The 14,142-nt window shown below is 34.6% G+C and overlaps 1 protein-coding gene across 1 annotated transcript; it reads right to left on the bottom strand.

Annotated features, from left to right (window-relative positions):
• Positions 1–4: 4 nt before the first annotated feature.
• On the bottom strand, positions 5–396 carry K441DRAFT_677654 (uncharacterized protein; the record flags this gene model as incomplete). The annotated part of the gene is made up of 2 exons (XM_067651088.1): positions 5–78; positions 129–396. The coding sequence occupies 2 exons, from the start codon at positions 394–396 to the stop codon at positions 5–7; spliced, it is 342 nt and encodes a 113-aa protein (XP_067503639.1).
• Between the last annotated feature and the right edge of the window lie 13,746 nt (positions 397–14,142).

The raw sequence follows: 14,142 nt of genomic DNA, 5'->3' as shown, positions 1-14,142 counted from the left end.
TCTGCTAGCGTTCCTTTTCAAGCTCTTCGGCTGCCTTCTCAGCTTCTTTTTGTTGGGCTTCGGCTTGGGCCTTCTCTTCTATAACTACTATCAGCGATGACACTAGCTTCATGTTAAGCATAATGTACCCTTGCTTTGCTTCTTCTTCCATGAAAAGATTCCACCAAAGAATGACTTGACTTTCTCAAATAGCAAGCGAAAGTACTTCTGAACGAAGTTGGCATTGAAAATGAAGTCCGCGACATCATCCAATGCTTCAACGATGAGCACATGGCTCAGCACCGATTTAGTGGTGCCCTTCAACCTTAGCCGCATGTTGCGCACAATACCGGTGAATTCCATCTGCTGCCCTCCAGCAACCGCAAAGCAGCTTAGACGGCGAAAGTCTTTCGACATTTCAGATTCTCTCAGTGATGTAACTGGTCTGGTTGGTTACAAATTTAACCTCTGTGACCAACCGATAACCCATTTGAAGCTCTGAACCGGTTCGCAAACCGGTTCAACCGGTTTAACCAGATAATATTTAATATATTATAAGGCTTGGCATGGTATTAAGTTACAATTAATTATCAACAACGATATATTTAACAGTGTCTTCCTTATTACCCTCGTCTTCCTCCTGGCTCTTATCGCTCTCATTACCCTCATCGTCCTTATCACCCTTATCGCCCTGCCCTTCTTGCCCACCTCCTTTACCAGCTTCCTAATCTATATTACCCTATATATTAGAATCCTTTTTAGCAGCGGCTTCGGCAGCAGCTTTAGTAGTAGCCTCTTCCTTATATAAATTATTAACATTAGGATTAACGCCTTTCTTAAAGGCCTTCGGCTTTAGGCGTCCGTACCAAGATTTTAAGTACTTATTTACTTTAATAATATTAGCTTTAAGGCAATTACAAATATTAGTAACTAGGTGTTTTGCAGAGCTAAATACTCTCTTATACTTAGCGCTTATAAGTAGTATAGCTAGCATATTAAGGGCAAATTAAGCGAGCTCTAGCTATAAGAAATATTACAAATTCTAATAAGCCAGAAAATCTAGAGTAGGCTTAAGCTTAGTTCAAATATAGGCTTAATAGGCGTTAATTCTTATAGTAGGCGTAGCCTTAATCCGTTTATGCGAGTATAGCCCACTAAAAGTTTCGCCCTATGTAAACTTAGTAGTAGATAGCTCTTAGGTGGCCGCGGGTGTATATTTGCCTTTATATTCCTCTAGCCAGAGGTCCTCTACAAGGCCTTATATACTAAAATCCTTAGGGTCCTTAGGGCTACCATATAGCCAGTTTTTCTTCTCCTTATCCTTCTTAAATTCTTGCTGGAACTAGGCCTATTTCTTATCTAGAAGAAGGACTTATACAGCGTAGTAAGCGGCGCTATCGTCTATATATTTATAATATTGTTTACACTTCTCCTATAGGAATAAGCTAAGGCTTCTAAGTAGGTATATTCCTTACTACTACCATATAGTTCTTATAGTTCTTTAAAATCTTCCTTTATATTAAATAAATACCTAAGAAGCCAATCTATTATAGTAAACTAGCGGTAAAGCATATACTTATAGCCCTAGCTATATATAGTTGCCTTATAGAAGGGCTATAGAATAAAGGAGAGCTTCTTAAGTAAAAACCAGTAGTAGGTTATAAGGGTGTCATTTTCTATACCTTTGCCGCATTTTAGTATATAGTTGCTATAAAAGGCCTAGATACGTTATTTATAATTAATAGCGCGTATAATAGAGCTAAAATGTAAGTTCTACTAGGTCGAATTACTTTAGATTAACTAGTAGAATAGAATATTAGAATATTTTAAAAAGTATATATATTGTGACCGTAACGGAGTAATATAAAATCCGGCACCAAATCTAATTAAACCCCTGTCCTACTATATTATATAGAGGTAGCAAGTATAAGATCTAGATTTTAGCTCTAGATTTTAGAACGTACCTTAAGTTAATTAAATTCTACCTACTCCCTACTAACTATAATCTTTTAAAACTCCTTATAACGCTGCGGCAATATCCTAATATGCCTTATAATATTATATAGCCAACTAAGCGCTTCCTACTTCCTCTAGATTATTGTAATAGCCTCAAAATCTTACCGGCCGTATGCTAACTCAAGCTCCTCCAAAGTAGTATCTGTAGTCTTGCCTAAAAGAAAGGCCTAGGCAGCTAGGTTAACTATATAGCTAAGATATTAAAGGCGACAACGTTTCCGCTACCTCTCTATTATTTAGGGGTAGAGAGTTCTTAGAATTAAGTTAACAGCTATATTATTACTTAACGCGTTATTAAGTATAAAATACCCAATTTAACTTCCAATTCTATACTTACTAACTATATTAAGAACTACTTAGGCTATATTAGCACCGCTATACTCTCCCTTAAGCTACTATAAGGCAAGGAGCTTCGTCTAGTAAGCTCCGTCATAATTAATATAATAGGCGACTATTGCAATAATAGCGAAGTAATTTGGTAATGTCTATAAGTTAAAGGACAAGTATATATTCAAATAAGCTTCTCGTAAGTCTTCTCGCAGTAACCTCTTCTACTTCTTAAACTCTCTTATTACCCACTTACGTACTATATTTTATAAAGGAAGCAACCTTATAAGGCCCTTATTTAGATGCTAAATCATTTTAATAAAGTAGATATTCTTAATTTAGTAAAATGCGATATAGCAGTATATAAGCCACTAAATTAGTAGAAGCTTAAAAGCTTTATACTAGGCCTTTTAAATATAATCCTGCTATAAAATAAAGCGGCAAATTAGACCTTTAGCTGGAATTACTTTACCGTTCTTATTAAGTTAATAAGCCCGTCTCTAGTAGCCTAACACTATTAAATTACCATTAAGCGGTGTTTCTAAATAGTTAGTATTTATATAAGAGAGCAGGGTAACTTACTAAGAGGCTTATACTTCGGATCCTTCTTCTAATCTAGGTAATAGCAGCAGTAGTAATATTAAACGCCTATAGCCTTATAAATAATCGTATATCCTTTTCCTTTACCCTATATAGAAATCTTTTTACGGCCGTTACCTACGTTTTTTCCCCCACCTTAGAACTTGACTGTCCCCTAGTTAAATATCCTACCCCTTAGCGGAGCCTATTGCGGAGCCTGCTGCGGAGCCTACTGCGGATTAATAGCTTTAAGCGTTTGTCTCTAATAACCGTTTCTAAGGGTCGGACGATTCTGATAGTAGTCCTCCCTAGCTTTAGCTATTTTATTTATAGGCTGTAACCTAATCTATATATAATCTTCTAGTTATATATTGTTCTCCTACGGCTTAGTGGCTATCCTACTATTTCTAAAAGTTATACGACTTTAATAGTAGTCCCCATAGTTTATACTTTTCTTATTACTAACCTTTAGCGCTACTCCGTTATGGAAGGCCTGCTACTGCATCTATTCTTTTTTTAGTCTATCTAGGTCTGCCCCTTAGTATATACAAAGCCAGTTCTTAATACCTTTTAATTATCCTTTATTGCCGAGCCACGGGAGTTTAGGTTTAGGTCGCTCGTATATCCTAGCTACTAGTTTTTTTTAAGCAGATAAATATATAAATCCCTACTAGATAAGGTCCTTTAGCCCTTAGCATTTATACTTAGTAAAACGGTGACTTCCTTCGCATCTAAAATAGGTCTATTAGCCTTGTCCTTACATGCCTTACTAACTCCGTGTGTCCCATTACGGCTATTTAAAGGTAGTAGAATCTTGCGGATATCGGGAGTCCTGCGGATATTAATAATCCTATAGAGGTTAAGAGTCTTATAAAGATTAAGAGTCTTACAGTATAAAGGGAGCTCAGGTGCTGTTCTGTTAGTCTTTATATCCTAGTGCTAAGCTATATCCTTATACTAGGCTTTAAACTGTAACCTAATCTATAGCGGGTAACTGCTGCTATATTAGGGCTCCTCTGTATATACTTAGTCTAACTAGGTTCGTTTTCTAGCTAGCTTAATAGGCGTTAACTATCTTATTTAGCTGAAAAATTGTAGGCGGTTAAAGGGTAGCATCTTTACTTATAACTGGCTATTAATTATAAAACTGCTTAACTAGCTAATAAAGGCTCTACTCCTCAGGGTCCATTTTTAATAGATAATCTACGCCCTTATATAAACTAAGTCTATCCTCTATAGCTCTCTGTAACTAATAGAAGTTAAAGGACTTTTATCTATTAGGATTAGCTCCCGTTTTAGCTATAATATATCTTTAATATTTAAGCGGAAGTCCTTTTACAAACCAGTATCCTTGCTAATTATTCTCTAGGTTACCTGCCTCCGTAACTCTCTAGGAGATTAATATAAACTGTTTATAGTACTCGTGTACGCTACTTAGCGGATTATCCCTACGCTGCCGTATATAGGCTTTTAAGAATTCTACCGTTTCCATTTACTAAAAGTAGTTACTTTCTTAGTATTCTGCCATAAGCTTTCTTATAAGCTCCGTCTAATTACCAGCTATAAATTTAGGCAAGCTTCGGATCTACATCCCTATTTAGTAATCGTAGTACTCCGGAAGGCCTTAGTACTTTTCCTTGCTTATTATATAGTGTTAGACGTATAGTTGCTTATACTACTTAATAAACTATAATACGTCCTATTTTATAAAGTACGGAGTTCTAATAGTTTCTAGGGCTGGTATAGGCTAAACCATAATGTAGATCCTATCTTAAGCTATTAACTGCTAGTTATAAGGTAACGTATCTAGAGCTTCCTATTATGGGACGGGGGCAGTAGCTATAAAGTGTATGTATTCAAGGAGTCTATAAGACGTTACGCGATCGATCGTAAGGGTTAAGGGCGTAAGGAGGTAATATACCTACGCGTAGCTGATATAAGCTATACGCGAGGTGTATGCGAGAGCACGGGGCTCTCCTATAGAGGCCCCTGCGGTAGGGTTTCATAATACTACCCCCCCTCTTATAGAGGCGGAGCTTCGGTAACGCTGTGGTTACTATATATATAAAAGGGACACTTAAGGTATAAAAAAGAAGAAAAGGGGGGTATTGTTAAAGGCTTAAAACAACGTTATATAATAGGGCTTGGCATCTAAAAATCCGACTAATTAGATAACTTTAACCGCCAGTTAAAGTTCCTAGACATTTTAACGATATTCCAGTTATATAATCGCACTTTGCCGCAATTTAACGGCAATCTAATGGCAATTTGCCCTTACGCGGTAATGTATAACGGTTTAACTCTATAAGGGCTCCTATAAAGGATTAGGTATAAAGTCTCTACTTAGGCCCGATTTCTAGAGGTTTATATAGTAAAAGTTGCTAATTAGATCCTTTGCATCTTTAAAGTCTTTCTATAGTTACCATTCTAGCTAATCTATATTAAATCCTATATATATAGCTCTGTAGTAGAGCTATTATCTTCTACCTTTACTAAAGTATTTAGAGTTAATAATTTATTTAACGGTCTACTCCTTATAGTTCTCGTCTTTGTTCTTATCTTAGATTAGTACTAGTAGGGGTTTAGGCTATATCTATCTTAGTAAGGGGTTAGGCTAATAGAGGTGTAGTAGCTATAGGTAAAATACGGGCTATATCTTATAGGTGGCTAGGGTAGGTAGGAGTTCTAGCTTATATACGGCTCCCCTATTAATAACTTGTTTAATTAAATAGGGGCTAAGGTTCTTATAATTTAGTAACTTTATAGGCCTCTGCGTAAAGATATTACGTATATTTAGCTATACCTAGTTACTAACACGCATCTCTAGTAGTGGCGTTTTATAACAGTTAGCGAAGTAGGCCTACTTTGCTTAAGCCTAGGCCATTTTTTCCTTATAGTAGTTAAGTAGATTTTTTATACGGTTTATATACTAGTTAGTGTTAGTATACTTTAACAACGTGCAGAATATATATATCACAATAATATGTACTATGCAGTGTTATAAATAGATGTTGTCTTTCAATACGAAGAAGGGTGAGGAACTTAGGGTTTCTTACCACGCTAGTGCCGCGGCGACACGTGATGGCAACTTGCCTTACATAACGGCAACTTGCTACACGTAACGGTAGCTTGCCGCACGTGACGGCAATTTGCCTCCTATTGCAATGCAATATATTCTAGCTACACTGGGAGTACTTTTAAAACGCGAAGAATTAGTATTATAAAAATCCGTATATATACTTCTTCTTCCTTCCTTTCTTCCTTGCTTCCTTGCCCTATGCTTTTAAACTAGTGCTATTACTAGTAGCACGTTCTACCCATTCTACTGTCTTTAACTCGATTTGGTTTGTGTTAATAAGTCGCTTAAGGGCTAATAATGGTTTGCTTTTAGTTATAGCGTCTATAGGGTTACTGTCTCCATTAATCCACTTAACCTTAGCTATTTCGCGTCTTTTATATAACTAGCGTAGGCACATAACATTAATTATAAGTCTCTTCTCCTATATAGTTCCTAGCTTAATAAGGCATTTATAAATCGACTTGGAATTAGTGCAAAGGATAAGCGGTAGGCTAATGTTAAGTTACAATTCGACTATGGCCTTAATTGCAGCGCCGATGTCGAAACCATAGGCCATAGCATATAATTCGGAGGCTAGTACGCTTCTAGTAATTCTCTTACACTTAACTAAGAACTAGTAGACAATATTCGCCTTATTTAATAAGTCTGCTAGTACTAGGATATATCTAATCTATAATAAGAGGTCCTTATTATTTGTAAATAAGGAATTAGTAAATATAAGTAGTTATAATGTCTCTATATCGAGTTTAATAAAGCTTAAACCTCTTATTAGGTTCTTAATTTGCCACTAAATCCTCTTATTAAGTAGTTTTATGTCTTTCTTATCAGGGTTAATTACCTAGGCAGCGTAGGATAAATTAAAAGAAGCTTTAGGCTGGCATACGGACGCAATATAAGCTCCTCTTACTCGTTAGGTAATATATTAGTCCTTAAGTATAAATGCTATATAAATAGTGCCTCTGGAACTAGTTGTTATAATAGCTTCCTTAATATTAATAAGGGTTAAGTTCTGGCATTAGCGCTTCTACGTAAGCGTGATTATATAATCCTATTATCGGATAATGCCTCTATTAAACTTAATTAGGTGTTCCGGTATAAGTTGTTCGCGTTCCTTAGTTAGGAACTTAGCTTTCTTAATCTTCTTCTATTCTAAAGCTGTAAAGACTAAGTTAGCTAGTAGGAGGGTGTTATTAGTCTATAAACTAACTATTCCGAAATTTATAGGGTTATTAAGGTGGAGTAAGTAGGGGTTATAAGTAGATTGGCTTATGTTTAGTTCTTTAATATAGTAGTTATAGTAAGTCTTAAACTAATAATTGCCTACCTTAGGAATGCTGTATAAAGGTCTAACAACCTTTAGAATTGTACCTTATAAGACTCTAAGTGCCATACTAAGTTCGAGAGGTGCCCTAATATAGAAGTCTAGATTTAGTCTTATAGCTAATTATATATAGGCCTATAAAATATCTTGTAAGTAGAGATATATACTATTATTCTAAGTTATAGCCGTAATATAGAGAATAAGGCGTTGGCTAACTCGTTAGATTATAGGTAATTAGGTTAATATAAGGTCTTTTTCTAGGTTATTATATGCCTATACAACTAGTCTTAATTTCTTAAAGGCTTTATTAGAATTAGGGTTCTTAATCTCGTTAACAAATCTAGAGTTAAATACTCTGTTGCTTTATGGTATATCTTTAGGGTTAACTAGTTTAAAAACTCCTTTCTTAAGTAATCCCTTAATTTCCTTTTAGCGTAATACTATAAACTAATTAGACTTTATAAGTTAATTATTATCCTCATCTTATAGATATATTAAAATGTTCGCGGTATTAGCTTTAATAGGGTACTTACGTGGTTTACCTCTTCCACACTTAACAGGTTGAGGTCTAGGCTTAGTTTAAGGTAGGGGTTTAGGTTTAGTTTAAGGTAGGGGTTTATACTTAGTTTAAGGTGGTTCGCTTTTATTATCTTCTAGTTACGTATCCTCTATAATCTTAGGGTTTACTAGATATAGTTTCACGACCATACTGCGGAAGTTAGTGGGTCTATAGGGAAGTTATATAGTATAGGTCTTATTTTTAATGCTGAGTAGGTTATAGGGACTAGACTAGTAGCCAGGTTAGCTTATAAGTCCTTCTCTCCATACCAATACGGATAAGTTAAGTGGTAGGTCATAAATTGCAGTTGTTTTAAGTCCGTTGTGTATATTAAGGGCATCTGCTACTTAGCGCTTAGCTCTAAGCTTCTTAACTTCTTCCATAGCCTTTTTAAGAGCTGCTGCTCGTTATATAACTGTAGGGTTAGGTACATTGGATTCCACCATATATGGGTAAGCTCTAAATACTAGTAAGGTAGGTATAAGACCGTTAGGGCCTGTGGAATCGTTAATTGCTTTAAAAGCTATTTATAGGGCCATGTCCTTACTAATATCTAGCAGTTCTGTAGTAATGATATGGTATATGCGACAGAGGGGGCTATAGTAGCGTTTTACCATTCCAACTAAATTATGGGCTTTGACAGGTACACTTCTTATAACTATTCTAAATATTATAACGTATTATTTAAATTCCTTACTTATAAAATTCTTGCCTGCATTATATATAATAATATTAGGAGGTCCTAGGTATGTGTTAATCTAGCATATTTATAATACATCCCATATATGCTTGGCGCTAATATTTTACAGCTATTTACCAGCTTAAAATTGTATTCCTTTATTAACAATATATAAAAGGGGTACGCTATTAATATACATAATATTAATCACGATTAAATAGTTAAAATTGATATTATTATATAAGGTAAATCTAAATCTACTAGGTAACTTTCCATGTTTTTAACAATAGTAGTAGTAGCGTGTGAGATAATTTAAGGTCTTGCTGTTAACATTATGCCCTAAGCGTTTAAGTATTCGTACAAGACGCTTAGCTAAAGGGTGGCCAAAACGGCGATATAGTCGCTTTAATTCTACGTCGGTAAGGTAGCAGGGGTTTTATTTAAATAACTTAGTTAAATAAGTACACAGGGATATGTTCTAAAGTAGGAAAGGGTAGCTAAAGTAACGTATAACGGGTACTTCGCTCCAAGGGGTAATTAGCATGTTTTTTAGGTTATTATAGTATACTTATAGGTAATCTATATCTGCCAAGCAAAGCAAAAATAGGGTATTGACCTTAATAATATAAAACTCAATTATGCCAATTAGGGTAATTACTTTAGCTAATTTAATTAATAAGGTTAATCTAATGCTGAACTATACGTTAACCATACCTTATGTGGTGGTATTAAGCTATACATCAGTATCAAGTCTTTGGAATACCAAGAATTGGCCATATCCTACTATGGATCGTTTAGATGCTCCTATATTAATCATTATACCTAGAAACTTGTCTACAGTATAGCGGGATATGGATATAGTTACATTATAGGTAAAGGGGTCCTAGTTGGTTATAAGAGGTACTATATTGTCTATAATTGTGACCAAATAGCCAAAGGCTTTATCAGCTAGGGTAGCGGCCATAGAAATTGCTTTCTGCTGTTCTACTTAGCTAAGGGAGGTATAGTAGTGATTAATATTTAGTTATAAGTTCTTATTAGTTGCCTTATGACTTATATTAATAGTTAGTGCTTAAAAAGCTTCCTTAAGCTCTTCTTCTGAGTCGGTATTGTTATCCTCGTAATCCATAATATATTAGTTAAGTCGTTTCTTAAATCGGTCGTCGAATTTACTAAACCTATCTCTATTAGCAGTTCTAAACTTAGCTTTAGACTCTTTTTACTCCTCCTTAGTATATCTCTATAAGCAATATCCTTCCCTATTATATATAAAGTAACGTGGTTTCTTTCGGTTGCGGTTATACGGAGGGTTATTGCGGTTACTATGGTCATAGTTATTATCTCTTTTATAGAACCGTCGGTCTATAAAGAAGGCTTATATCTTCTCTATATACTCTTTCTCGTATACTATAATAGACGATTAAAGTTTATTAATAAGGGCTTTAAGGTTGTCCGGTAGGTTAGAGACTATATATCTACATACTAGTATTTCTTAGCAAGAAGTAACAATTTTATTATAAAGGAAGTCTATGGTTTATAAGGTAGGTCTAAGGCCATACTATAGTTAACGAAGTCTATAGATTAACAATTGGAGATATTCGCTTATTAACTTATCTATATTTCCTGCTATTACTATTATAAGTATAATGGTATTCCACTTGTCTAGGTTCTTACGTTAAAATCCTAGTCCTTTAAAGAAATTCCAAAGGTGCTCGCAAGCTTTGGCAGGTAGTAGGTGGGATAGTTAGTTTATATAGAAGTGGTCCAAAGCTAGTCCTTTTAACATAGTAGGGAATACCTTAAGGTAGGCTTCTTAGGGTACGTCCGCTCGATTGCAGATGTCGTAGAATATTATTAATTTATAGTTAAGGCTTTCGTTTATACCACCATATTTCTACTCCTCTATATATATCTTAGCTGTATTTACAATTTCCTTACTATAGCCAGTTATAGTAATAGGGTGGTTCTCCTTATCTGTAGATTATATATGGAGTTACTGTATTATTATTGCGGGTTAAGGCGTAGTAAATAGCATAAAAGTAGGCGTAGTCGTAGATTAAGGTATAATAGATGGTGTAAAGGTAGAGATAGTTAGTGTACCGGTTAGTTAGGTTACGGTAGCTTTAGCTTATTATTGCTCTTCTAAGGTACCCTCTATTATATATACCTTAATTAATCTTAATAGCGTCGGTCCGTACTTATTATTAGCTAATTTAATTATCTCTCTACTCTATTTAGTTTAGTTTTCTTCTTATACTATATTATATAAAGACTAAGGAAGTATTTTATTTCGTTTATAGTTAATATTAACCTATACTCCTCTAATATTTAGGCAGTTATATAGTTACTAAAGCTAGTATAAGGGGATTTGCGTAAAGATATCAACCGTAAAGTCCTTAAAATCTCCCTGGAATGATTCTTAGAGTGTTAAGTTAAGCTAGTTGTATATCTCTATATATAGGTACATCTTGCATTATAGGTAGTTAGTTAGTTTATCTTTAGAGGCTTCTATTAGGTTAATCCCATTTTCCTATTTAGCTACTTCTTTCTCCTAGTCTTTCTCTGTTCCTAACATCTTGTTTATTATATATTATTTAGGTAAGTAAGGGTAAAGGTAAGGGTGTTTAAAAGGTAAAGGTAGGGGAACGGTTAAGGAGGCGGTTAAGGAGGCGGTTGAGGAGATAGTTCGAGTTAATTAAGTAGGGTAAAGTGCTCTGCGCAGTAGTCTTCTAAAATAGATAGAATGAGATATTTAGAAGTCGTCGTGGATACCAGACAAGTACTCCTAGGTAGTTTCTCTTCTTCTCTTTAACTAAAATAGGCTGATATAAAAGGTAGATAAGTATAACTATCTTCTAATCTGCTGCAAGGTAGATAGTATAACTATCTTCTAAGCTATCTGCGTGTTTCCTAATCTATACACGCTTACTAATTAGTGTTAGTATGCTTTAACAACGTGCAGAATATATATATTACAATAATATGTACTATACGGTGTTATAAATGGATATTATCTTTTAATACGAAGAAGGGTAAGGAACTTAGGGTTCCTTACTACGCTAGTGCCGCGGCGACACGTGATGGCAACTTGCCTTATATAATGGCAACTTGCCACACGTAACGGCAGCTTGCCGCATATAACGGCAATTTGCCTCCTATTACAATGCAATATATTCTAGCTACAGTTAGTAAGTAGTATCTTAAGGCGTTTTCTATATAGCGGTTTCTTATTAATAGGTTCTAGTAGCTCTATACTGGATTAGGGGTAATAACCCTTATTTATAAAGAATAGGGTAAGTCCTATAGTAGTTAAGACGTAGTTATTTACTGCGAATTTACCTAGTAGAGGTAATCTACCTAGTTATTTTAACTATAGGCAACTACCTATTATAGGTACGCTTTTATACTAGTATTAGCGTTTTCTGGTTACCTAATAGTTTCGTAATAAAAGAATATAGATATCTTAACGGAGATGCTAAGGCGTTAGTAGATTCGTCTCTATATATTAGAGTTAAATTATATACTGTTGGTATGTATTAATAACGTGCAGAATATATATATCACAATGATATACACTATGCGGTGTTGTTGGTGGATAATTAATTCTCTAAGATCTACGCGTCGCGAGAGATAAAGCTTATTGCGTGTTCTCCCGTAACTCCTACCAGCCAATTATAATTTTCCATCCCCGGGATAGAAAATCGCTATTGGCTTACTTACTACTAGTGTCTTAGTCGTCCTCGCGATATATTTAATACTTCTAGCTATACTAGGAGTACTTTAGAAAATGCGAAGAGCTAATATCCTATAACTATGCAATTCGAAAATCTATATACGCACTTCTCTTTCCTTCCTTCCTTACTGTTACGCTATAGGTTATAACGGTACCAGGTAATATTATAAGTACAGGCAGATTACCACAGATTGCCGTAGATTGCCGTAGATTGCGGTTATATAATGCGGAGAATATATATAACTTTAAACGGTGCTGCTTGCCCTCTTAGGCTTACATACACCCTCTTTACCGTACTTACGCCTTAACTGGCTGAGTCGCTAATGTGGTACGTTCTACCCATTCTACTATCCTTAACTCGATTCGGTTTATATTAATAAGTTACTTAAGGGCTAATAATAGTTTGCTTTTAGTTATAGCGTCCATAGAGTTGCTATCTCCGTTAATCTACTTAATTTTAGCTATCTTACGTCTTTTATATAACTAGCGTAGGCACATAATATTAATTATAAGTTATTTCTCTTACGTAGTTCCTAGCTTAACAAGACATTTATAAGTTAATTTGGAATTAGTGCAAAGGATAAGTAGTAGGCTGATATTAAGTTATAATTCGACTATAGCCTTAATTGCAGCGCCGATATTAAAACTATAGGCTATAGCGTATAGTTCGGAGGCTAGTACGCTTCTAGTAACTCTCTTACACTTAACTAAGGACTAGTGGACGATGTTCGCCTTATTTAATAAGTTTACTAATACTAGGATATGTCCAATCTGTAATAAGAGGTCCTTATTGTTTGTAAATAAGGAATTGGTGAATATAAGCAGTTAAAGTGTCTTTATATTAAGCTTTATAAAACTTAAACCTCTTATTAAGTTCTTAATTTGCCACTAAATTCTCTTATTAAGTAGTTTTATATCTTTCTCGTCAGGGTTAATTACCTAGGCAGCGTAGAATAAATTAAAAGAAGCTTTAGGCTAATATATGGATGCAATATAAGCTCCTCTTGCTTATTAAGCGACGTATTAATCTTTAGGTGTAAGTGCTATACAAATAGTGCCTCTAGAATTAGTTATTATAATAGCTTCCTTAATATTAATAAGGGTCAGGTTCTGATATTAGCGTTCCTATATAAGTGTGATTATATAGTCCTATTGTTGGATAATGCCTCCGTTAAACTTAATTGGGTGCTCTAATATAAGTTACTTACGTTTCTTAGTTAGGAACTTAGCTTTTTTAATCTTCTCCTGTTCTAAAGCTGTAAAAACTAAGTTAGCTAATAGGAGGGTGTTATTAGTTTATAGACTAACTATTCCGAAGTTTATAGGGTTATTAAGGTGAAGTAGGCAGGGGTTATAAGTGGATTGGCTCATATTTAGTTCTTTAGTATAGTAGTTATAGTAAGTTTTAAACTAATAATTGCCTGCTTCTGGAATGCCGTATAAAGGTCTAATAACCTTAAGGATTATGCCTTATAAGACTCCGAGTACTATACTAAGTTTAAAAGGTGCTTAGATATAGAAGTCTTAATTTAGTTTCGTAATTAACTAAACATAGGCTTATGAGATATCTCGTAGGTAGAGGTATATATTATTAGTCTAAGTTATGGCCGTAATACAGAGAATAAGGCGTTGGCTAACTCGTTAAATTATAGGTAATTAAGTTAAAATAAGGCCTTTTTCTAAGTCGTTGTAAGCCTGTATAACTAGTCTCGATTTCTTAAAGGCCTTATTAGTACTAGGATTTTTAATTTTATTAACAAATCTAGAGTTAAATACTTTGTTGCCTTAGGGTACGTCTTTAAGATTAACCAGTTTGAAGACTCCTTTCTTAAGTAGTCCCTTAACCTCTTTCTATTATAAGGCTATAAAC

The sequence above is a fragment of the Cenococcum geophilum genome (assembly GCF_001692895.1).
Source record: "Cenococcum geophilum 1.58 unplaced genomic scaffold K441scaffold_23, whole genome shotgun sequence".
Lineage (NCBI taxonomy): Eukaryota > Fungi > Ascomycota > Dothideomycetes > Gloniales > Gloniaceae > Cenococcum > Cenococcum geophilum.
This window is presented reverse-complemented; position numbering and strand designations above follow the sequence as displayed.